The sequence below is a fragment of the Pelodiscus sinensis genome, chromosome 15, assembly GCF_049634645.1.
Source record: "Pelodiscus sinensis isolate JC-2024 chromosome 15, ASM4963464v1, whole genome shotgun sequence".
Lineage (NCBI taxonomy): Eukaryota > Metazoa > Chordata > Testudines > Trionychidae > Pelodiscus > Pelodiscus sinensis.
This window is the reverse complement of record NC_134725.1, coordinates 6,866,653-6,889,963: the sequence shown is the minus strand read 5'-3', so window position 1 is coordinate 6,889,963 and position 23,311 is coordinate 6,866,653. Positions and strand designations below refer to the sequence as shown.

Here is a 23,311-nt window from a genome sequence, read left to right as displayed (position 1 = left end):
GGACTAGTTGAGTTTTGCATAAGCGTTGTTTTCACCAATCCTTCCGTTAAGTTGTGAGCGTTCCCATTGCACATCCGTGGAGAAGTGCACAAGCCAAGGAAGAGCTAAGCTGATGTTCCTGATTCATATGGCCAAACGGGGAAAAACCCCGCAGGCCAAAAATGCTTTGTGTGGCTTATGTATTCATCTGGAAGGCAATTATATGATGGCTCCTAGTTCCCATCAGGTGGAGGAAGGAAGCAGTGAGATGGCTGTTTCTGGTTTAGAACATGTGGGGCTTGTTAGAGGAAAATAAAGCAGAGAGAAAAATGGATTAATTCCTTTGCAGCTTGCTTGGATCTGGCCCCTGAAGCACAGGACTTTTCCCTCCTCACCACTGGGGGTCCCATGCTGGTGCTCCAGTCCCCCCTCCCCCCCCCCCCCCCCACTGTTCTCCCTCAGGCTATGGCTACTCTGCTGGGTTTTTTTTTTTTGCAGAAGAGGATATACAAATCACACTCTCATTTGCATATCTTCTGATTCTTTTTGCGGAAGAGGTGCTGCCGATAAAAAGACCTGCGTAGACGGGGCCATTTGTTGGGAAAAAAAACCCACCTTTTTTCGCAAGATGCTGTAAACATTGATTTTGGAGGAAATGCCTGTACAGGTTCCCAGCTGTGGAAGGGGACGAGAGAGGAAAAGCGCCAAGCCTGCAGCTCATTTGCAAGACAGTGGCGGACTACTAGTGGGCTGTGGACCACATTTTGAGAGCCACCAATCTGCAGTCACCATGTTAACCTTTGGAGTAAATGGGATTTCTAATGAAGTGATATCAGAGGCCAATGGGCATGTTATAAAAATACATTGTCCTTCTCTGTCCACTACCTCTGGCTTATGTGTGTTAGGCAACATTGGCCTTGTAACATCCGGCACAAAAGACCCTTCTTCATCCTTAAAGGTTCCAGCAGACTCGGAGGTACCTGCTGCAAGTAGATCTGCTGGGAAGGAAGTACTTTTCCATCAGCAAGAGCTGACTCATCATAACTGAATGTTCTGCAGGAATGGGATGATTCTGAAGAAATTCTGAGGGAACCAGCCAGGCTTTTGATTTTGCTGCTTGTTCCCTTGGCCTGAGGGAGTCCTAGCTTCTAGGATCCCAGCTCCTCAGTGGGGTACCTCTCAATTAGAGCAGTCCACCCGATAGGCTGCCTTGGCCTCCAAGCCCCCAGGAGGGGGGACCCAGGGACCCAGGGACACAGGCTACAGGGCAGCCTGCTAGGCAAGCCCAGGCTTTCTGAATTGCTGGGGAGTCAGTTGGCTAGTTCCCCACCAGGACAGCTTCCCAGGTTGCCCTCTTGCCGGTGGGCAGGCTGACTGTGAGCTGGCAGCCGGGACAGCTATTCAGATATAATTCAGAGGGGTTTTGGTTGTTTTTCGTGGAGCAGAAAATCCCGTCAGGGTCAGCCAACTCCAAGCCTTCGACGCTCACGAGCCAGGCCCTCAGGACATACGAGACTGGCTTCAAATACTGAGATTTTTAAGAATAACAACTTTAGGGATCCATTTATGGCTTGCTGGGGTTATAGCCTTCCCGGGCCATGTTTTCACACTTTCCTCTGCAGCCACCAGGAAACTGACCCGGCGTGAATGTCGAGATTGTCCCAAAACCTCATGTCACCTGGAGCTGGGACCTGAAGAAAAGCACCCAATATTTCAAGCGCAAGAGTCAGATTGCAAGAGCTGACTTTATAGCCGGAGAGAACGGCAGTAGTTTCATGATCATTTTTTACTCAGTGCCCCAAGAGGGAGACCAGGGTGCCCGTCTATCTCGAGGGCGCTGGGTTACAATCCTTCTTCTGTCTCCTCCAGAACCTCCTGTTGAGGTTCTGACTGCACCTCTCCCCTTACTTACTAATCTATGCACATCCCATCTGTGGCCCCACAAAGTCATGGGATCTCCTGGTCAGCCTCCTCCTGGCTTTCGCCAAGATGGCCATTTATAAGACCAGGGAACAGAGGTTGGCTGAGGTAGGGGCAGCGACTGTATCCTGTATATGCCTCCAGGCAGAGTTCCATAGGGCGGTGTCTTCGAGGGGCAATGGGCGCTGTCCAGGGCTCTCTGCTCAGTGTCCCCATCCGGTTCCTTCATTTTAGCCCTTTGATCTCTTCCCCCCTGTTTTCTTTTAATTTGTAATTATTTGGTGTTCTGGGTTCTGTGGACACCCCGTAGGCTGTGTGTGAGTGTGTATATCCCGAATATTCCCGGGCTCCAAAGGGAGCAAACATCAGAGAGACAAAGTAGTGATAATAAGAATGATCGTTATTCTTATTAAACTTTGGTCACTTTACTCTGCCCCTACGGCCTGGCCCAGGTTGAGTGGTATTGTGTGATAGCTGTGACCTCACCCTATGAGCCAAAATGGGACAGTGGGGGCTACTTGACAACCTAACTTCAAGAGGGAAGACAAAATCATAGGTCATTAGCCGGCTTCTCTGTAGCTGGGCACTTTGATGAGTCATTTATCTCAGTGCAAAGGGAGTGCAGTGCAAAATGCTACCCAATCTGAGCCATCGTGTAATACGCAGTCACCTCTCCAGGAGCAGAGGTGCAGAGAGGGGAGGGTGGGGGGGAGGCAGTTGCCCCCGGGTGCCATGCGAGGGGGATGCTGCTGGGGTGGGAGCGCACAGCCTCATGCGTAGTGGTGAGACCAGTGCTGGTGGGCCATGTGCTCCCTGCAATCAAGCTGCCTAGGTAGGGCCGGGTGGTGGGAGTGGGAACTTCAAAGGTACATTTTCAGTACATCTGGTGCTTGGCTCTGCGGGAGATGGTGGGAGGGGGGGGATTGGGTTAGAGTGGGAGGCAGTGCCTGGCGGTGGAGGAAGGGTGAGTGCATTGGGTTAGGGCAGGGAGGCTGGGGTGCCTGGCTGTGGAGGAAGGGTAAGGCATTGAGTTAGAGGGAGAGCTGGAGGGCTGGCTGTGGAGGAGGGACATTAGGTTGGAGTTGGGGGGGATGGTGGTGCCTGGCTCTAAGGGAGGGCATTAGGTTAGAGCGGGGCAGCTGGGGTGCCTGGCTCTGGGGCAGGGGTGGGTGTGTTGGGTTAGAGCAGGGAGGCTGGGGTGCCTGGCTCTGGGGCAGGAGTGGGTGTGTTGGGTGTACTTATACTTTTTTTAAAGGGGTATTTTATTTAAAAAAAAATTGAGAAACACTGCTCTATACTCTACCATTCCTGTTGGCCTCCCTGTTTCCTTTCTCCTTCGGCAACTTGGGCAGGCAGCAGTTTTGGTAAAAATACCTGAGCCATGTGCACTCAGTGCCGCTCAATACCTGAGCCATGTGCACTCAGTGCCACTCAATACCTGAGCCATGTGCACTCAGTGCCACTCAATACCTGAGCCATGTGCACTCAGTGCCGCTCTACCTCCGCTGGGGCGGGATAAGCAGAGCCTCAATTCTAAAGGAGTTGGCATTACAGAAGTGATCGATCCCCCCATGTTTTGTTGCGGATTTTCCAGAGCAAACGCTGGTGTTGCCTATAGGCCACCCACATCCCCCAGTCCTAGCAGAGACTTGGGATTAACGTGGCTTTCTCAGCTCACGTTTTATACGTGTTCGGACGCTGTGATTGTGGACACCTGTTAGGCAATCTGCCCAAGGCAATCTTGACATCTATGGCTTCAGCTGAATGGCTTGTGTGCAGTTTGGAAGAGCAGCTCAGAGAGACCTCTCCCCTTTACTAAGGAGAGCATCTCACAGCAGCATGAAGGAAAAAGTCCCCGTGGCAGACAGAAAGCCAGGCTTGCAGGGTATCCTCAGCCCTAGGCTGCTTATTGCTTCAAGTGCCTTCAAGGAAGTGAGAGTGAATCTCATGTTGTGTGTTAGTTTTATTTAAAAGTGTTTCTGAGTGTTATTTTAACAGGAAACTTAATCTCTTAGGGTATGTCTACACTACCCCGCTAGTTCGAACTAGCGGGGTAATGTATGCATACCGCACTTGCAAATGAAGCCCGGGATTTGAATTTCCCGGGCTTCATTTGCATAAGCGGGGAGCCGCCATTTTTAAAACCCCGCTGGTTTGAACCCCGTGCAGCGTGACTACACGGGGCTCGAACTAGGTAGTTCGAACTAGGCTTCCTATTCCGAACTACCGGTACACCTCGTAGTTCGGTACACCGGTAGTTCGGAATAGGAAGCCTAGTTCGAACTACCTAGTTCGAGCCCCGTGTAGCCGCACTGCACGGGGTTCGAACCAGCGGGGTTTTAAAAATGGCGGCTCCCCGCTTATGCAAATGAAGCCCGTGAAATTCAAATCCCGGGCTTCATTTGCAAGTGTGGTATGCCTACATTACCCTCCTAGTTCGAACTAGGAGGGTAGTGTAGACATACCCATGCATTCATAACTCTCATGTAGTTTATCGCTGTGCGATAGTGTGAAACTCGGTAAGTAACCAGGCAGTTAGGAAGCATTACAGATTGCAATTACAATAAGTTTGATATGCTCAAAATCTTTTTACCTTTTATTCATTAAAGCAACAAGTTGGTTGTTTGCTATAACAGTGGGTTTAAATGCTTGATTGAAAGATAGTGATGAAATTCATGGTTAGGTTGTATAACATTTCTTTCTCTTGTGTTTTATAACACTTACATATGTTAAGCATTTGACTTTTTTTATGAAAAGACATGAACCTAATGAGAACAGGATATGAACAAATTAAAGAGAAAAAATGATTTAACAGACTGTAAACCACAAAAACTATCATTTGTATTTGTCTGTCGTTAGTAAAATAAGTAATTCGTTAAACGATAAATATCTGAAGAGGTGGATTATTTACAGTGGAGTAGCGAGGGCGATTGGGGGGGCAGTTGCCCCTGGGTACCACTCTCGGGGACACCAATTTAGTCCCGCTTTCGCTCTCCCTGTGATCCCTCAGCTCACCTGCTCCTGCTGGTGGGTTAGTACATGCAGGGGTGTAGTGGGGCCCGGAACCTGGAACACGGCTGAGCCCAACCCTGAGAGGAGGGGGTGGGGGAAGACATGGTGCCAGCTACCCCCCCCTCCTCTCAGAGTTGGGCTCAGCCGTGTGCCAGGTTCCATGCCCCGCCGCATGGTGGAGGTGGTGCAAATTTTTCCTTTGCTCCTATGCACATAACACCCTCACTGCGCCTCTGCCCAGGAGCAGGGGAGTGGAGAATCCAGCCTAGCAGTGCAGAATGCCTGATGTAGCCTGTCTCCTTTGAGGTCTCTGAGACATACCTTTGCATGCAAAGTAGCTCATTCAAACAAAAAAAAAATCACAGATCGCCTTTAAATTTCCTATAACTCATGGCACATGCCATCTTCTGTCCAGGCAAGGCATTGCAACTTACTTAAGCTTGTCTGTTTCACCCAGGAGACCAGACAGAGGGAAGTTGTTCTCAAGAAGTCTCCTCTCTCTTCAAAGAAGCACATCATCAGATAAACAGCCTGTGAGGTGATGTGTTGAAAACACCTGTGAAATGCCTCACAGACTCTGTGGAAAAATCAGACATAGTTCCAGGTAGGCTTATGTGTGTCCAGGTGTGTTTGGGGTTGGGTGGAAAGGGGAAAGAGGCGGTTATGGGGTAAGGTTTCAGGAAACATGCCCACAGCACACATAGCTGGAGCAGCCAGGAGCTGAGGATGCTGAAGATTTTGTAAGTAGGAAGGGGAAGAGCAGTTGCTATGACTGCTCTTTTTCCCCCTTCAGATATTAAATTACCTTATCAAGGTCTCAGCATGCCAGCGGCAGAAGCCCATCATAATAAATGCAGTGACCTACCTCTGTTTGATCTTGAATTGCTCTGTCTAATGAGTTGTCATTTCTATTGCAATCTGAGCGATACGCAGCTGCCTGAGACTGGAAAACACTTTTCTTTTAGTACAGGTTGCCCAGCACAGTCTCTGTTGCGCCATTTCCTATACAGGCAGCATAGACAGAGTCGTATTGTTATTTTTCAGCGCTGAACTCCGGCGGTTGTTGATTGATTTGCCAGTTCTGATGCTTCACTCTCTCCTCGGTCCCCTTTCTGCTTTCCAAAGAAATGCCTTCTCCCCTTCCCAGGCACTATTTCATTTATATGCCATGGAGAAGAGGGAATGAATTAGGAGCTATCAGGATCTGGATGACACATGCAGTGCCTCCTGCATCCGCTTCTTACTGCATGTCTTCACACATGGATAGAAAAAGATTTTTGTTTTGGGGTGAAAATTTCTCCTAAACCATCCATCTGCATTGGTAAGCTGTTCTTTCCCCCAGGTATTACACGTATCATCATCCTATTGCCCCACTTCTTTTCAAGCTCTTCACGAGCTCCTTGCAAACTTCCCTGGGGTCTGACGAACCTAAATTTGAATCCTCACCCATTTCCTCAACACTCCCTCTTCCAGATCATTAATAGATATATTAAACAGTACAGCTCCCACGCAGCCATAGGGCAACCCTACTTCTAAGCACTCCCCTGTGCTGAGTCCAGGTAATTTATTTCTATATCTTTTAACCAGGACAGGGCTGCACAATGAAGAAAGTGCTTTCTTGATGGTTCCTTTATTAAAATCCTTATTTAATAGTTCTGTGGCTCATATCCAGCCGTTCCACACAAAGGATCCCCTTTTGCTAGCACGTGATAGTCGCCAGTTTACCCTGACACACTGCACTGATCAGAAAAGGGTTGTAACTCGAACGGTTTTTCTCGTTTAGCACTCTCAATACTTAGGTTAGCATTACTGGTCTAGAATTCCTGGGAGCTCCCTTTAAGCTTTTTAAAAAGTTACCACATTGATCCATTTCTGGCCCGCTAGAGTAGTGGCTGGTTTCACTCATCACTCAGCCATTTCATTTGCTGCTACCTCCAGCGTTTTCACAGGCCTGCTATTTGGTCTTGATGATTGATTGTAGTTTAAGAAGCTGATCCTGCAAATAGAGGCTGGAATTCAGGAAAACGTTCAAGACTTAAGTCCTTTTGAGCTGTGAAGGTGCTATTGACTTCAATGGGACTTTGATACATGGTGAAAGTTAAATGTGTGCTTAAATGCTGTGGAGATGGATTCAAGCCTATGCTAAAATGCTTTTCTGAATCAGGGCCCCATATTGCTGGTACATGGAAGGTACTTTTGTGAGTATGGGAGGCTGCTCTCAGGCCTTCTCTGCACTTACTGGCACAGTTGATTTACTGGAGCTATACAAATAGCATAGCTGAAGTCAACATACTCACCGTGGCATCTTGCATGCAGTAAGATTGGCAGGGGCTGCACTTCCATCAGTGCCGGCTACTTTTCTCGTCTCGGTGGAATATGGGGATTGATGGAAGTGTGCCTGGAGATCGATTGATCATGTCTTCAGCAGACATGATAAATCAATGGCTGGTGGATCAATCGCTGCAGCGTTGATCCACTGTGCACTGTGGAAAAGGCAAATGCTGTGCCCCCTAGGGAATCATTGTAGGACTGGGCTCTTGTTTCTCAGGCTATTCCATCAGCTTTTTATTGATCTCTCCGCCTGTGTTGAGGCCTTGCTCCTGCTGCCTGGCAAGAGTAATTTGGGTGTTTGTTTCTGACAGTGATTCAGGCAAACAACTCAATTAGCTGAGTTGCAGCTTCTTTGGCTGCTGGCTCCACAAGGTGCACTTGCAGTTCTGGCTCTCCAGAAAGCTTCCACCATGGACATGCCCAGAGAATTCCTGTGAGTGTCTCTAATCTCTTTGGCTATTAGTTTGCCATGTCCCTTCTCAGACCTCACGACATCTGTTGTGTGTCATGCTATGCTGCACCCAGTACAAGGCACTGAGGAATTGCAGGAAATGCAGAGGTTCTCCCCATGGTATCTATCAGCTTTGGGATGTTTCTTAAAAGGCACTTCCCCTCCATAGCTCTCAAATGGCTTTAACAAAGGAATTCAGGATCAGTATTCCTGTTTTACACACAGGGAAACTGGGGCATGGAGCAATGAAGTGACTTGTCTAAGATCACCTAGCAGGCCAGTAGGAGAGCCAATAATTTCATCCACAACCCCTGAGTTCCAGTCAATGTTTCCAATAATTTTTCCATCCACGTGTGGAACAAATTTTGTTATGTGCACCCAAGCAGGTGTGGACGTGCACCACCACTAGAAACCCAAGCTGCTAGCTGTGGGAGCTCTGCTAATCAGCTGGGAAGAATTTGAACCTCTTCTGGGTGGTCAGCTAAGCGCTTAACTTATAGGGAATGCTGGTCCCAATCCAGTGCACCATCCACTAAGTTACCTTTTTTCCCGTGATATGGAAGACCAGGGAGTTTGCTAACATTGCCTGGCTGTAAATGAAGACTGACCTAGGTCACCATCTCCACTGCTGAGAAGGTGCTTTGCTGTGTCTACTGTATCCTCCCTCATCACCGCTGTGGCTGCTCCATTAGGAGAGTGGTTGAGTTGAGGTTGGGCTTCGATAACATGGTTGCTAAGTAGGGATGTAAAATCCTATGGGTATGTCTACACTACCACCCTAGTTCGAACGAGGGTGGTTAATGTAGTCAGTCGAAGTTGCAAATGAAACCCGGGATTTAAATATCCCGGGCTTCATTTGCATCTTGCCGGGCGCCACCATTTTTAAAGCCCCGGTAGTTCGGACTCTGTGCCCGCGGCTACACGTGGCACGGAGTAAGTAGTTCGAATTAGGCTTTCTAATCCAAACTACTGGTATACCTCGTTCCACGAGTAACGGTAGTTCGAATTAGAAAGCCTAATTCAAACTATCTACTCCGTGCCGCATATAGCCGCGGGCACGGAGTCTGAACTACTGGGGCTTTAAAAATGGCAGCGCCCGGCAAGATGCAAATGAAGCCCGGGATATTTAAATCCCGGGCTTCATTTGCAACTTTGATTGACTACATTAACCACCCTCGTTCGAACTAGGGTGGTAGTGTAGACATACCCTATGTAATTAGTTAACTGCTTTAACTTTAAGTTTAACCAGTTAACTGATTAAAGGGGGGTGGCCGAGCGTGGGGCACAGCCGGGTTGGATTGGTACCCCCATCGTGGACAGAGGCTGCTTCCAGCCCTGCATGGGGCTGATGACTCCGGAACCGCTCTCAGACACCACCACTTGTAGGAGCAGCTGCTGCTCCCACTTGGGGGGGGCCACTTCCATGTGGGGCTAGTAGCCAGCAGCCCCATGCCGGGGCCCAGCAGGTCATGGGCGAGCAGCTGCTCCCCGGATACCAGTTAACCATTACTCAGTAAGCGTCACCTATTAAGAACACTGCTCACCAGGTTACCGGTTAACTTGTTACCTGTTAACATCCCCATTGCTAAGCCAAACTCAGCTTGGCACCTGGGAAGCCCCTTGCATCTTGACCCAGCTGGCTGAATTCTAGCCAGACCCATGCGGTCACACGTGATTCTCAGGTGAGAAATTACAACAGGATTTTAATAAGATGAGAGCAACTTAATTTGCCCTGGCATCATAGCGTCCGTGCCAGTCTAGACGCACTTTCTATACTAGAGCAAAGAGTAGGATATGCTTCAGGGTACAAGAAGCAGTAGTTTACTTTCCTCTCCCCCGCCAGGAAGGTGGGTTATTCGAGTGAACTCCTTCCACAGCTGAGTTTGCAACCCACATCGGAAATTGGGATGGAAATGTGACAAAGAAGGACCTGTTTTTTTTTTTTTACATGACTTGGACTCTGGGGATCAATGATTATTAGGCCCGATGAAAAGATCCACAGTGTGTAGCTTGGGTTAGCCCTAAGACACAGAGGCTGCGTCTAGATTGGCATGATTTTCTGGAAATGCTTTTAACAGAAAAGTTTTCCGTTAAAAGCATTTTCGGAACAAAGCATCTAGATTGACACGCAAAAGCATTTTTTGCGGAAAAGCGTCTGTGCCAATGTAGACGCGCTTTTCTGCAAAAAAGCCCCGATTGCCATTTTCGCGATCGGGGCTTTTTTGCGCAAAACAAATCTGAGCTGTCTACACTGGCCCTTTTGTGCAAAAGGGACTTCTGCCTGAACGGGAGGAGAATAGTATTTCTGCAAGAAGCACTGATTTCTTACAGTAGGAAGTCAGTGCTTTTGCGGAAATTCAAGCGTCCAGTGTAGACAGCTGGCAGGTTTTTCCGGAAAAGCGGCTGATTTTCCGGAAAAACTGGCCAGTCTAGACACAGCCATAGAGTGTGCTTATTATAGAAGTGTGTTACGGAGCAGGCTCATCCCACACTGGGCAAGAGAGAGTGAACCTTGTGCTGAGGGCTGAGAAAACCACGCCCCTTCCACCATACTGGGTGTGCTCCAGGTACACATGTATAAAAGGGAGCAGCTCAGCTCAGTGGGAGCTGATGGCCGGAGGGAGAGGACTTGCATTGCCTACTCTGGGCTAGCCGCCGCGGAAACCCAGCCATTGAGAGTCTGTGACTTGGGCTGAAGGCCCACAGGCCTCATCGAGCTTGGAGGCGATGAGGAGGGAGCAGCCCATGAATCAGGGAGATGAGATGGAGGCCCACACCCCAGCTGTGGGGACGGTGGCAGGACGTAGCTCAGAGGAGGGTGACAGCTAAACAGTGAGTGAGCGGATGCTGGGGAGTCAGCATGTTTCGGCAGGAGCGTTTCCCCACTGACTCAGTGCCTGAAGCTACCACCACTAATAGGACTGGGATCCAGTGGACAGGGAGGTCTGGGCTTCCCTTCTAGGAGCTGTAACCTCTTTCCATGTCACCTGCCTCTGGCCATTGGGCTGCACTGCCCTGCCCTGCAAACTGGGGTGAGTTTAAGGACTCTGACTATTAGGCCATACTGCCCCATGACTAAAGGCAAAGCTATAGGTTGAGGAGAACAAAGCTGGGGATGGCAGGCACACTCCCCAAGGAGGACAGATGCCCTCTCCCCATGCTAGGTGTGGTTTTCCCCAGGGAAGTCCCGCTTGATGGAGAATGTTGCGATCGGTGCTGAACCGCCCACAGACGATAACGCAGGAACTGGCAAGCCCAATAGGAAAGACTTGTCCCGCAATAGGCAGCACTACTGCGATCTGACAGCGCACCAACCAGTCCTCCAGGGGATGCCGACCTGGGGTCTTTTCCTCCTGGACTCACCCTGAGACTCACGGAGCTGGAGCCCGGAGATGATCCAGAGGCCTTTCTAGCTCTTGAGCGGGTGGCTCTGGCTACACAATGAGATTGGGCTCCCCTTCTAGCCCTTATTTAACAGGGCCTTCCCAGGCAGCCTGCCCCAGTTTAGACCCGCGGGACGCTCTGGCGTATGAAAAGGTGGCAGCTGCCATCCTGGCCCAGGCGGGACTTCACCCTGAGACTTACCGGCAGCGCTTTTGGTCGGGGCGATACCCGGCGTGGGATTGTGCGTGGCAATGGCTAGCGTCTGGCCAACGGCCCAGCAGATGGGGAGCAGAGTAACATTTGAACAGTTCGCCCCAGTGCCCCCAGCGGGAGGGAAGGAGCGGGTGCACAGGCACCACCCCACAACAGTTACGGAAGCAGCCAGGCTGGTGGGAGATTATCCGCCAGCAGAGCCGCTAGACCACAGAAGGTGAAAGACAGAAGAACACACACGGACAGGACAGTCAACCAGGGGGCAACCCCAACCAGTTCCCCAAGGGAACAAGTTCCCATGCACGTCCCCTTCCCCTTCGTCAGAGATCGATTGCCTCCTGGGGTCCCGCCTGGTGGGAAGAGGTGCCCTCCTGCTGGGAAGGGACAGGCCACCTGGAGGAGTGGGAGGCCGTTCCAAGTGCAACCAAGAGGGACACTTTCAGCAGGATGGCCCATCCACGGATTGCAATTACAGGCAAGTCTGGGTAGCTTGCCCCCGAGCCCGGAGATGGGACCCCCAGCAGCGTAGCGCGTATTCGCATGCCCCAGTGCTTCTCTCCTCGTTTCTGGAGGGAGCCGGTGGCTGATTTGTGCTGCAAGAGTGGCCGCTGTGGGTAGAGAGCAGGTACAGAAGCACATGGGCTCTATGCCCCTCAGCCCTGGCCTCTTGGGGATCCCCAAGACCTATGTAGGTCCCAGGAATGCACAAGTTTGGAAAATTTAGCCTCCCTCCCCACCACATTTTGCAAAGGGACAAGCCAGGTGTGTGTGTGTGGGGGGGACCCCCTCCATTGCTGCCCAAAAGGATCTGGTACATGTCAGCTCACACCTCTGCATTCTCTTTCTATCAGCCTGTGCATTGCTGTGGGGGCCCCAGACTGAGCCTGGGGGTAGCGGCTGGCTCACAAAGGGCATGTTCCTGGCCCACGGGCTGCCAGCTACTCACAGCTCTGGCCGTGGGTAAAAAGAAGCCGCAGTAAAATCCTGCCCGGAGATCCTGGCACAGCAGGGACAGAGATCCACGTTCCCTGCCGGCTTCGGGAGCAGCTGCCGCAGGCGTGGGGTAAGGCAGGTGAAAGCAGCATCAGGCCCTCTTTGGCACCCACACTAGCCATCGGGGCTGGCGAGCTGCCGCCGTCCATGGCAGCAGCAGGGTTGGAGCTCGTTTCCACGGCAGTGCCTCTGACACCAGCGTGGGGGCAGTAGCAGTTTCTCCTGCGCTCAGCCGGAGGTGCTGCCGCAAGCCCGCTCTGAAAAGGAAGGGGACTTGGTGGTGATGCAGCACTGGTGAAGGGTGTAGCCTTTCCTGGCTCTTCCGCTGGGGAGCAATAAGCTCACCTCTCAAACTCAGGGCACCCCAACCTTCCCGGGACCTTGCGCCTCTGGTAGCGGGTCCGCACGCTAAATAACAACCCAGGCGGACGGCTCAATTCAGCTTGCTGTGGGGCAGAGACGGCCTCTCCTCGCTGTGTTAAGTTGCCTGGCCCCTGGGCGGCTCTGCACATGATCCAGGCGATGGGGGCGGCCGATTCTCTCTTCTTCTGGCAGGAGGCAGCTCTGTGCAGAGCCAGCCCACGACATTTTGGCACCTGAGGCGGGGAGCTCAAATGACGCCCCCATGCCCGCTCGCCTGGGCCAAAACTTGGAAAGGTCTCAATTCTGCCTCCTTCCTGTTCTACCCCTCTCATGGTACTGCTCTGCTACCTACCTATGCACCAGCAGCAGGCACAATTTCTACACTCTGGGTCCTAATGGTGCCTCTCCATAGTCTGGCACCTGAGGCAGCTGCCTCAGTTCCCCTCATGCTGAGGCCGGCCCTGGCTCTGTGTGTAATTAGCATGTGAGGCTGGCAGGAGCTCAGAGCTCTGCGTTGGCTCTAAAGCACCAGGCAGCCCCTTGGTGCAGGAGAGACTTGCCCATATATGACCACGTGTGCATTACCGCTTCTTCATGCTAAAGGCTCCTGCAGAGCTTTATCCAAAGGAGCTGGCCTGCTGCACCTCCGCCTCCCCCGCAAGCCATCCTATCAGAGTAATGCTTAAACGGCTGGGGCCCTGGTGCCCACACTGTACGGTCGGGGGGAGGGGAGGCACACCTGCTGCTTGAGATGGGGAAGAGGAGCAGTTTTAACCCGTTCCCATCTGTAACGATAAGCTTCGTGGTTTCGCACCAAAGTGGCCAATAGCAGGAGCCTGGGCTTACGCCCACTGACGTCAAGGGGAATTAAGAAAGTGCTGCAAATTAGACACGTGCCTAATGCTGTGACCTCAGTGATGAGTCTGTCCGTCTCCTCTGTGGCAGTGACTGGCAGCTTAGGCTAGTAAGCAGGCCGCAGGAGTGGCCCTCCTTCCACTCCTTGGGCCGCAAGAGCGTGGGAAGCAAGACTGTCTCCCGGGACGGGGCAGTGTTGCTCACTGCGCTGGCATACCTACAACGTGCGGGCGGTGCCGACTGACCTGTAGCAACGCTGTGATAGGAAGCAGAGGGGGTGCATGGCTTGTACAATCAGCACGCCCCTCCCTTCTGGTGCCCTGGCTTTACATGCATGTGCCATTGTAGTGAAACAGGCATGAAAAAACCAACATGGATGGAAACCAATGGAATGTGGCAACCCGGCATGTGGGCACTAGGAACGAAATGTCTTGCGGGCCGCACATAGAGCCCTTGTAGGATGCATGTGACCCTTGGGCTGCAAGTTGCCCTTCCACAACTCTATGGGGAGATCTAGGTTCACTACGCAGCAGGGACAGCCCAAGTGTTTTTGGCCCCTCAGGCAAACTATGACTTGGGTGCCTCCTCCCCCAATTCAATATAGAGAAAAATTAGAAGTCTAGAATTAAACGTTTCCTTTATTGACTTGGCATTCGAAATGAACAACATAAACATAAATATCGCATTGATTTTTTTCTTTTCATGAATCCTAACATAATTATACTATACATCATTAACATTCAACATAATTATAAACTACCTAGTGGCTGATACTTTAAAGTGTTAACCATTTGAGTTGTGCACAGTGTTTCTAGTCAGCACTTTAAACAGTTACATTTCAAGATGCACCCGTCTTCCTTCCAACGGAACTGTTTTTTGGGAAGGGATGAAAATCTTTATTCCTTAATATTGAATGAAGTCTGGTTTTGAGTTGTAACCTTGCCTCATGAGTTACTACGCCTGCAATGACATTGTAGTAACATAAATCTGGTGAATTTTAATTGATTTTATGAGCTCAATGTTTATTTAAAACTAGTTAAAAATTAAACAGAAGGCCAGAATTTCTATTATTATTCAACATGGATTGCAATTAGAATGGAAAAGGAATGTATACGTTAAGTGGTATTGGTTAACATTAGCAGTCAGGTGTTCAAAAATCTGGGCTTTACTACTATTTTAACAGTATAAATATACAATCTTAATCTTAAAAACACTTGTGATTCTCCCTTTACAATCTTGATCAAACCTCTTCCTGAAATTTTTAAGTCTAATACAATACAAATTCTTTGTGGGCATAGCGTGTTTTGGATCACGGCTTGTAACATGGCAGGACAGCTGTTGTGGGTTGCTGATTGGCCTTCATTAACTGGTGAGCAAACACTCGGGCTACATCTAAACTGCAGAGCTTTTCCAGGATACTGGAGGTATCATGGAAAAACTCTGCTGTGTCCAAGGAACATGTCCACTTTTCTGGGAAAAAAATGTTGGAAAAGCAGACACTTTTTTTGGCATTCCTGTAAAACTCATTTTATGAGGAAGGAAGGGATGTTCTGAAAGAGGGTTTTTTTCCTGCAATTTGGCCCTGTATAGACGCAAATTTGCGTACCGCAAATTGTGTTTCTTTTTCCGATTTATCTTTGTAGTGTAGACATAGCCTGAGTCAACTGTCTGTCTGACCAACACTGAGAGTGACTGAACTGCCAACCTTCCCACACTGCCCCCCAGGCAGCAAACTCAACCAGTGCTCTTTTGAAGCTCTACTATGACACAATTCAGCTGTATATACCTGCACAGCTGTGCTCCACAATGTGAAATAAATAACACAACCTAACTTCCGATGTGGCAATGATGTGTGCTGTTTGAGACATCTGACATTTTTGTTAATGAGATAACACATTAATATGTTTAAACAGAAAAAAATCATTTCCGTCTGATTTCGTGTCCCTTAAAGTCTGGTGTTCGAGGCAACCTGCTCAGTTTGCGTTTATGGTTGGGCCAGCCCTGGTAGGAAGGTGGGGTTCCCTAGGGAGGGGGTGGAATCTCCATCCTTAGAGGTTTAAGTCTTGGCTTGACCAACCCCTGGCTGGGATGATTGAGTTGGGATTGGTCCTGCCTTGGGCAGGGAGCTGGACGTGATGACTCCTGAGGGCTCTTCCAGGCCTAATAGTCTTTGATTTGGTGAGCCCCTGGTACAGCCCATCTCTTGTACTGTTTGAGGACACTGGCAGCAAACTCAATCTTTGTTCACTCAGTGATCCTCCTGCTGTTCATTCCCATTCTGAAACAAAAGGCAGGACTATGCAGCACATTAAAGACTAACAAGATGGTTTATTAGGCAGGAGTACAGGATCTTTCGAAATTGGCAGGAGTACAGGATCTTTCGAAAAAGCCTGCCATTTTCGACAGAACTGTGTCTAGACCTCGGTTTTACTTTCGAAATGGCACTTTTTCAAAAGAGCCATTACATGCTTATGCAAATGAAGCTAGTGATATTTAAATCCCCGCTTCATTTGCAATTTTGAAGTGTCTAATTTATATCCCTCTGTCAAAAGAGGGATGTAGTCTAGACACAGCCCAAGTGCAGTAGTTTATTCTAGGTTGATCTAACTATGGTATAACTACTATCCACAGGGAAGTATTAGCAGCAGGGGTGGAACTTTTCAGAAATAAAGATCCTATTTAATGCTAGTAAGCAAACAGAATGTTAGGAGTATTAAAAAAGGGATAGAGAATAAGACAGAAAATATTTTATTGCCTCTGTATAAAACCATGGTATGCCCACATTTTGAATACTATGTACAGATGTGGTCTCCTCATCTCAAAAAGATATATTGGCATTGGTGTGACGGACCCAGCTGGGTCCGCACTTGAACCCACGGGGGAAACCCCCCCCGCGACAGGAAAAGCGGCCGCCGCGGCAGCCGAACGCACCGAGGCGGCGGTGCTGGGGGCCGGACGCCCCGCAGCGCCGACAGGAGCGGGGAGCAGGAGGCGGGGCCGAGCACGAGCGGCCAGAAAGCACCCGCCCCTGCCGCCCCGACTGACACTCCAGCCGAGCACCCGGGAGCGCGCCGGGACACCCGTGAAAGGGGCGGCGCCGGGGGGGCGGAGCTTACCACCCCGACGTCATCCCCCGGCGACCATAACAGCCGGGAGCGTCCCGGCAAGAGGGGGGAGAGTGCAGCGGCGGGCGCCCTGGCGTCCAGGAGCACCAAACCCCCATCCCTCGGGGCAACCCGGAGGGAAGGACTCGGCAGCTGGCGGCTCGCCCTGGGACGGGCCCGACGACTCCGACGTGGTGAGTGACCCTGAACTTGTTCCGCCAGCGGGACAAGTCAGCGGGGAGTGGAAGGAGCCCGAGGCGGGACCCTTTTGGCGCCCGTGGGCGGACGAGTTGAGGGCCGCAGCCCTGTCTGCCGCGGAGGGCAACAACCGGTCGCTGACCTCCGCTTAGGGCCTCGGGCTGGGACCCGGAGGTGAGGGAGGGCCCGGGTCCCCCACTCCCCTTCCCCTTCCACGCCACAACCCTCTCCTACCCCGCCAAGTCGAGGAGCAGGAAAGACCGACAAAGGGGTCGCAGAGCCCCCCCAGTCCCTTGGGGGCTGAGGGGTGATCGCCCCCGCAACTAGAGACTACTACCAAGACCCCGGGTGGGGCGACCAACGAGTCCAATTCAGATGGTGGGTACGCTGGGCCCCGCCCCCTCCCCAGACTAGGGCCGGGATCGGCTGGGGGAGAAGGGGCGAGGTGCTCGCACCCAGGAAACTCCGTCACAATTGGAAAAGGTTTAGAAATGGGCAACAAAAATGATTAGGGGTTTCGAACAGGTCCCATATGAAGAGAGATTAAAAAGACTGGGACTTTTCAGTTTAGAAAAGAGGAGACTAAGGGGAGATCTGATAAAGGTCTATAAAATCATGATTGGTATGGAAAAAGTGAATGAGGAAAAGTTATTTACTTATTCTTACAATAAAAGAATCAAATGAAATTAATAGGCAGTGGGTTTAAAACAAACAAAAGGAAGTTTTTCTTCATTTAGCACATAGTCAACCTGTGGAACTCCTTGCCAGAGGATGCAGTGATGGCTAGAACTTTAACAGGGTTCAAAAAAGAGCTAGATAGATTTCTGAAGGTTAGGTCCATCAATGGCTATTCGCCAGGCTGGGTAGGAATGGTGTCCCTAGACTCTGTTTCTCCGGAGGTTGGTGACAGCAGAGGGATCATGTGAGGATTAACTGTTGTGATCTCTCCCTCTGGGGCATCTGGGATTGGCCACTGTGGGCAGACAGGATACTGGGCTGGATGGACCTGACCTGACCCAGTCTGGCCGTTCCTACGTTCTTATGTTCAGTAGCGCTCATCAGAAAGAATAATGGGTGGGTAGTAGGCCCACAGCCAAGGCTAATGACAGACTTCATCAGGCCCTGGGCTGTGTGTGTGTGTACCCTTGGCTCCAGACTCCTGGGAGGGGTGGGGCCTTGATCAGAAGTGGGAGGGGCTAGGGGCAGCCAGCCCTTAACACAGTGGTTCTCAACTCGCGTCAGTCCATGGGCCACCAGGCCAATCAAAACATTTTCAGGGACTACCTCCAGCACATGTAGCACAGGGCGAATGACACAGCAACCTCTCAGCACGATGGCGGCAGCTACACTGATGCTCCGAGCCTCAGACGGAAGTTACTGGCAACACAACGTGGTTGCGTCCTAGGTGATGCTATGGATGATGTGCCATGTGCTTGTGAACACGGCGTAAAACAGCCTAACGGCGGCGCCTGCTCACGCCATGTGACGTTGGACAATGTTCCTGTGGACCGCCGAAAAAGTCACCATGGACCGCCAGTTGAGAACCACTGCCTTAGCCTAACCCTGACCGTGCTATGCCTGCCCAGCCAGCCCTGCCCACAGCTCACAGCATCTGTGTGCATTCAGGTCTTGACTCTGCCACTGGGATTAACAAGAAGTGGTTTATTGGCTCTTGGATAGAAAAGAGAGTAGGATTGATTTGTGCAGCTACCGAGAGTGGACTTTGGTTACTCCTGGAAATAGCCCTCATTACTTGGGTTTACAGCCCTCCCACCTGAGTAGACTTTAACAGGAATCAGTCACCTAACAGCTCCTTACAGCAATCTGAAGGTTTTACATTAAATAGCAGGTACTTTGAACGTCTTTTCAACTCCTTTGCCGCAATGCAATGTGCCCTTGTTTTGCTTGAGGAGTCTGAGTTGTCTTCATGTTTTATTCATTTCTTGTTTACACTGGAGGAGAAACCAAGCCAGAAGAGCCAGTAACAGCAGCCCACACAGCTCCCTATATTTGTGCAGTCAAATCACAGCCATCATTTTCAGTTGCCATTTCCAACTTAGCCTGGGTTTAACACCCATGTTAGCTAAATGAAAGAGAGAAGTGTTGTCTGTTGACTGGAGACAGAAGCTTTTTGAGCACTGATTTCAGCTCTGACTCTGTTTTTCTTCATGGCCTTGAGCATGAAGAAATCTTTCCAGGTCTCTGTTTTCCTGTCTTTCCTATGGGGATAATGATACTTATTTTATCCAGAGTGGGGGGATTAATTGGCCCTACATATCAAAAGCTGTCAAGAATAAAAGTGTTACTTAGGCATAAAGCTGTGCTAAGGTTTCCAAAGGAATGTGGAAAGGCGGACATGTGGGATTGGGGAATCCTTTTCGTATAGTTTAAACTGTTTTTAAATAAATTACCAAGCCCTCCCCTTCCCTGCAGTTGCAATATTCTGTACTTCTGGCCCAAGCCGGCCTGTGTTGTGCATTGTAACAGGGGCATTCCCCACTAGGGGTAGCTGTAATTCAGTGGTAGGGGTAGCTGAAACAAAAAACAGGACTGTGCAGCACTTTAAAGACTAACAAGATGGTTTATTAGGTGATGAGCTTTCGTGGGCCAGACCCAGGCTAAGAGATCCCATTGGCCACTGTAAAGCTTGGAGGAGATTACACAATTGTACCTATAGGCCACACTGCACGTAAAGAAGGAACAGAGAGAGACGTAATCTCTGCTTCTCACTCTACATCTGCCCTTTGGGCCCTCACAGTGTGGGAGGGACCAGCCACAAGGAGCAGAGGCAGGGGACACTGGCTGTTTCTAGTTTCAGCAGTCAGCTCTGACACCTGGCCAGTGCCTGCCCCTCCCTTACGTTGGGAGAGCTAAGAAGGAAGGAGCCTTTTTTAAAGGACGTGTGGGCAATCGCAGCCCACTGGTTAGGCCCGGTGTATCACAGGGCATGGGAGTCTGTCCCTGTACAGCACAATTCGCAGCGACTGCTGCACCTGTCTTCCTGCTCTGTGGCATGTGAAGGGTTCCTAGCTCCTACCCAGCACCTCTTTTGGGCAGACGTATGTGTGTCTCTTTCCATCCACAGCAGGGTTTGAAGGCTCAAAGTTCCCAGGATTATAAAGTGATGTGCCCAGGAAGCCAGACTGTTTAAACAAGCCAGTGACTGCTTTGCTCGCTCTCTCTCTCTCTCTCTCTCTGGGGTCTATGACCAGTGTTTTGCTGCAGTTTCAGGTTGCTATAGCTCCTTCCAAGCAAGATGAATGATAGAATCATAGGGTTGGAAGAGACCTTAGGAGGCATCAAGTCCAACCCCCTGCCCAAAGCAGGACCAAGCCCAACTCAGTCATTCCGGCCGGGGCTTGGTCAAGCCGGGACTTAAAAACCTCTAAGGATGGAGATTCCACCCCCTCCCTAGGGAACCCATCCCAGGGCTTCCCCACCCACCTGCGGAAATAGCTTTTCCTAATATCCAACCTAGACCTCCCCCACGGCAACTTGAGACCATTGCACCTCGTTCTGCATCCCTCACCACTGAGAACAGCCTCTTCCCTTCAGGAAGTTGAAGGCTGCTGTCAAATCCCCCCTTGCTCGTCTCTTCTGCAGACTAAATAAACCCAAGTCCCTCAGTCTCTCCTCATAGGTCATGTGCTCCAGCCACCTCATCACTTTGGTTGCCCTCCGCTGGACCCTCTCCAAGGTGTCTACATCCTTTCTACAGTGGGGGGCCCAGAACTGGACGCAATACTCCAGATGTGGCCTCACCAGAACTGAATAAAGGGGAATAATCAGTTCCCTCGATCTGCTGGCAATGCTCTTCCTAATGCACCACAGTAGCCCATTTGTCTTCTTGGCTACAAGGGCACACTGTTGGCTCATCTCCAGCTTCTCATCCACTGTAACCCCCAGGTCCTTTTCTGCAAAACTGTTACTTAGCCAGTCGGTCCCCAGCCTGTAACAATGCTTGGGATTCTTCCGTCCCAAGTGCAGGACTCGACACTTGTCCTTCTTGAACCGCATCAGATTTCTTGTGGCCCAATCCTCCAATTTGTTTAGGTCACTCTGGACCCTGTCTCTACCCTCCAGTGCATCTACCTCTCCCCCTAGCTTAGTGTCACCCACAAACTTGCTGAGGGTGCAATCCATCCCCTCATCCAGGTCATTAATAAAGATATTGAACAAAACCAGCCCCAGAACCGATCCTTGGGGCATTCCGCTTGGTACTGACCACCAACCTGATATTGATTCGTTGATCACTACCCCTTGAGCATGACACTCTAGCCAGTTTTCTATCCACCTTACAGTCCATTTATCCAGTCCATACTTCCTTAACTCGCTGGCAAGAATATGAAGGCCTTACAGAGAAATTGTGTGCAAATATAGGCAGGCTAAGAGCTCACCCAGCAGGCTGGTGTTCCAAGCAGTCCCATATTAAAAGGGATGTCCCAAATTTAAATAGAAAATTGCCTGTCCCGTATGCCATCCCTGTATAACAAGAGTGGGAGTTGCTGAGTGCAGCAGAAAAGCAGCAAAGAAACACCTCGGTGAATGATTGCAATAATTAATTAATGGCTGGCAGTGGGGTGGGGTAGGGGTGCTAGGAACACCCTCCTTTGTATTTTGAAATGCAAGGTTGGCAACCCTACAGAATTCTGACGGGGCCTTGGTAGGTCAAGTCCTTCTAGCCCATCTGCCAGGCTAGGACTCCCCTTGGCAGCGGGGCTTTTCTGTTTGTTGGATCATAAAGGAGGCCCTGAGCGAGCTGAAACTCAGGCTGTTTATTCTGCAGGCCTTTATTGGTTGGTTTCTGGAGACTACTGAATGGGGTGTGTCTGAGTGTGCCTGGGTGATGGTAACTCTCTGGGCGGGGAAAGGGCTGATCACCAGCCACTGTTTTTAGTTCCTGGAGGCAGTGTGGTAATCCCTGCTCCGATCAGAACTGAATCTTTATTTCAAACAATGGCTTCCCTAAGATATTGCACGGCATTGCAATTTCTATCAAGTTTCCCCTAGAGAGATGACATACTTCTCAATAATACATACACTTAATACAGGAAGTCTCAGAGGGGTAGCCGTGTTAGTCTGTAATTGGAAAAACTTAAAAGAACAACAAATAGTCCTGCAGTATCTACATTTTTTTGTTAGTCTCTAGGGGTATGTCTACACTACCACCCTAGTTCGAACTAGGGTGGTTAATGTAGGCATTCAAAGCTGCAAATGAAGCCTGGGATTTAAATATCATGGGCTTCATTTGCATCTTGCCGGGCACCGCCATTTTTAAATCCCCGTTAGTGCGGACTCCGTGCCCGCGGCTACACGCGGCACTGAGCAGGTAGTTCGAATTAGGCTTTCTACGAGGTGTAACAGTAGTTCAAATTAGAAAGCCTAATTCGAACTACCTACTCCGTGCCGCGTGTAGCTGCGGGCACGGAGTCCGCACTAACGGGGATTTAAAAATGGCGGCGTCCGGCAAGATGCAAATGAAGCCCGTGATATTTAAATCCCGGGCTTCATTTGCAAGTTCGAATGCCTACATTAACCTCCCTAGTTCGAACTAGGGTGGTAGTGTAGACATACCCTAGGGGTGTGTCTACACTACAACACTATTCCAAAATAACTAGTGCTATTCCAGAATAACTTAGTCCGTGTCTACACAGCCGGCAATTATTTTGAAAAAGTGTGGAAATACTGTCAAGCTGAAGGACTTCTTATTCCGACTCCTGTAACCCTCACTGTATGAAGAGTAAGGGAAGTCAGAGGAAGAGTGCTCTACGTCAAAATAAGTGCTGCGTGGACGATACCTATTTCGAAATAAGATACACAATTGATGTAGCTCAATTTGCGCAGTTTATTTCGAGTTAAGCCCTGCTGTGTAGATGCACCCTAAGGGTGTGCAGGACCATTTCTTGTTTTCTAAGTGAATACAGGAAGGGCTTTCAAGGGTAGTGCAAGAAATTGTTATATCTGTCCCCCTCTTAAAAAGTGATTGTAACTTAGGGTACGTCTAGCCTACCGCGTTTTGTCGACGGAAGTTTTGTCGACAGATACTGTCGACAAAACTTCCGTCGACAATTTGCGTCCAGACACATGGAGTTCTGTCGACAAAGCAAGCCGCTTTGTCGACAGAACTCCGTAGTCTGGACGCAGTGTTACAGGCAATAACACCTTCTGTCGACAGAGTTCTGTCGACAGAAAGTGTTATGCCTCGTAAAATGAGGTATACCAGCGTCGACAAAACCGCGGAGTTCTGTCGACGTTATGTCGACAGAACTCCGCGGTAGTGTAGACGCTGGTATTGTTTTGTCGACAAAAGTCCACTTTTGTCGACAAAACTAGGTAGTCTAGACACACCCTAACAGTGGCATAGGGCAACCCACTAACTTACTTCCGGGCCAGGATTTAAGCCATTACCCTTCGACACTTCAGATTTCAACAATGAATATAACCATCTCTGTGACCACTCTGTGGCAATGTCCCAGTTGAATTCAGTCAGGTTATGTAGCTTGGACAG

The 23,311-nt window shown here is 50.1% G+C and overlaps 1 protein-coding gene across 1 annotated transcript in view; it reads left to right on the top strand.

Moving 5' to 3' along the window:
• The first annotated feature begins 5,409 nt into the window (after positions 1–5,409).
• GGT1 (gamma-glutamyltransferase 1) overlaps positions 5,410–23,311 on the top strand; it is a 91,255-nt gene continuing 73,353 nt past the window's right edge. The window contains exon 1 of the mRNA XM_075897975.1: positions 5,410–5,515. Within this exon, the coding sequence (XP_075754090.1) occupies positions 5,475–5,515 (41 nt within the window). The 5' untranslated portion in view covers positions 5,410–5,474. The remainder of the gene's footprint in view (positions 5,516–23,311) is intronic.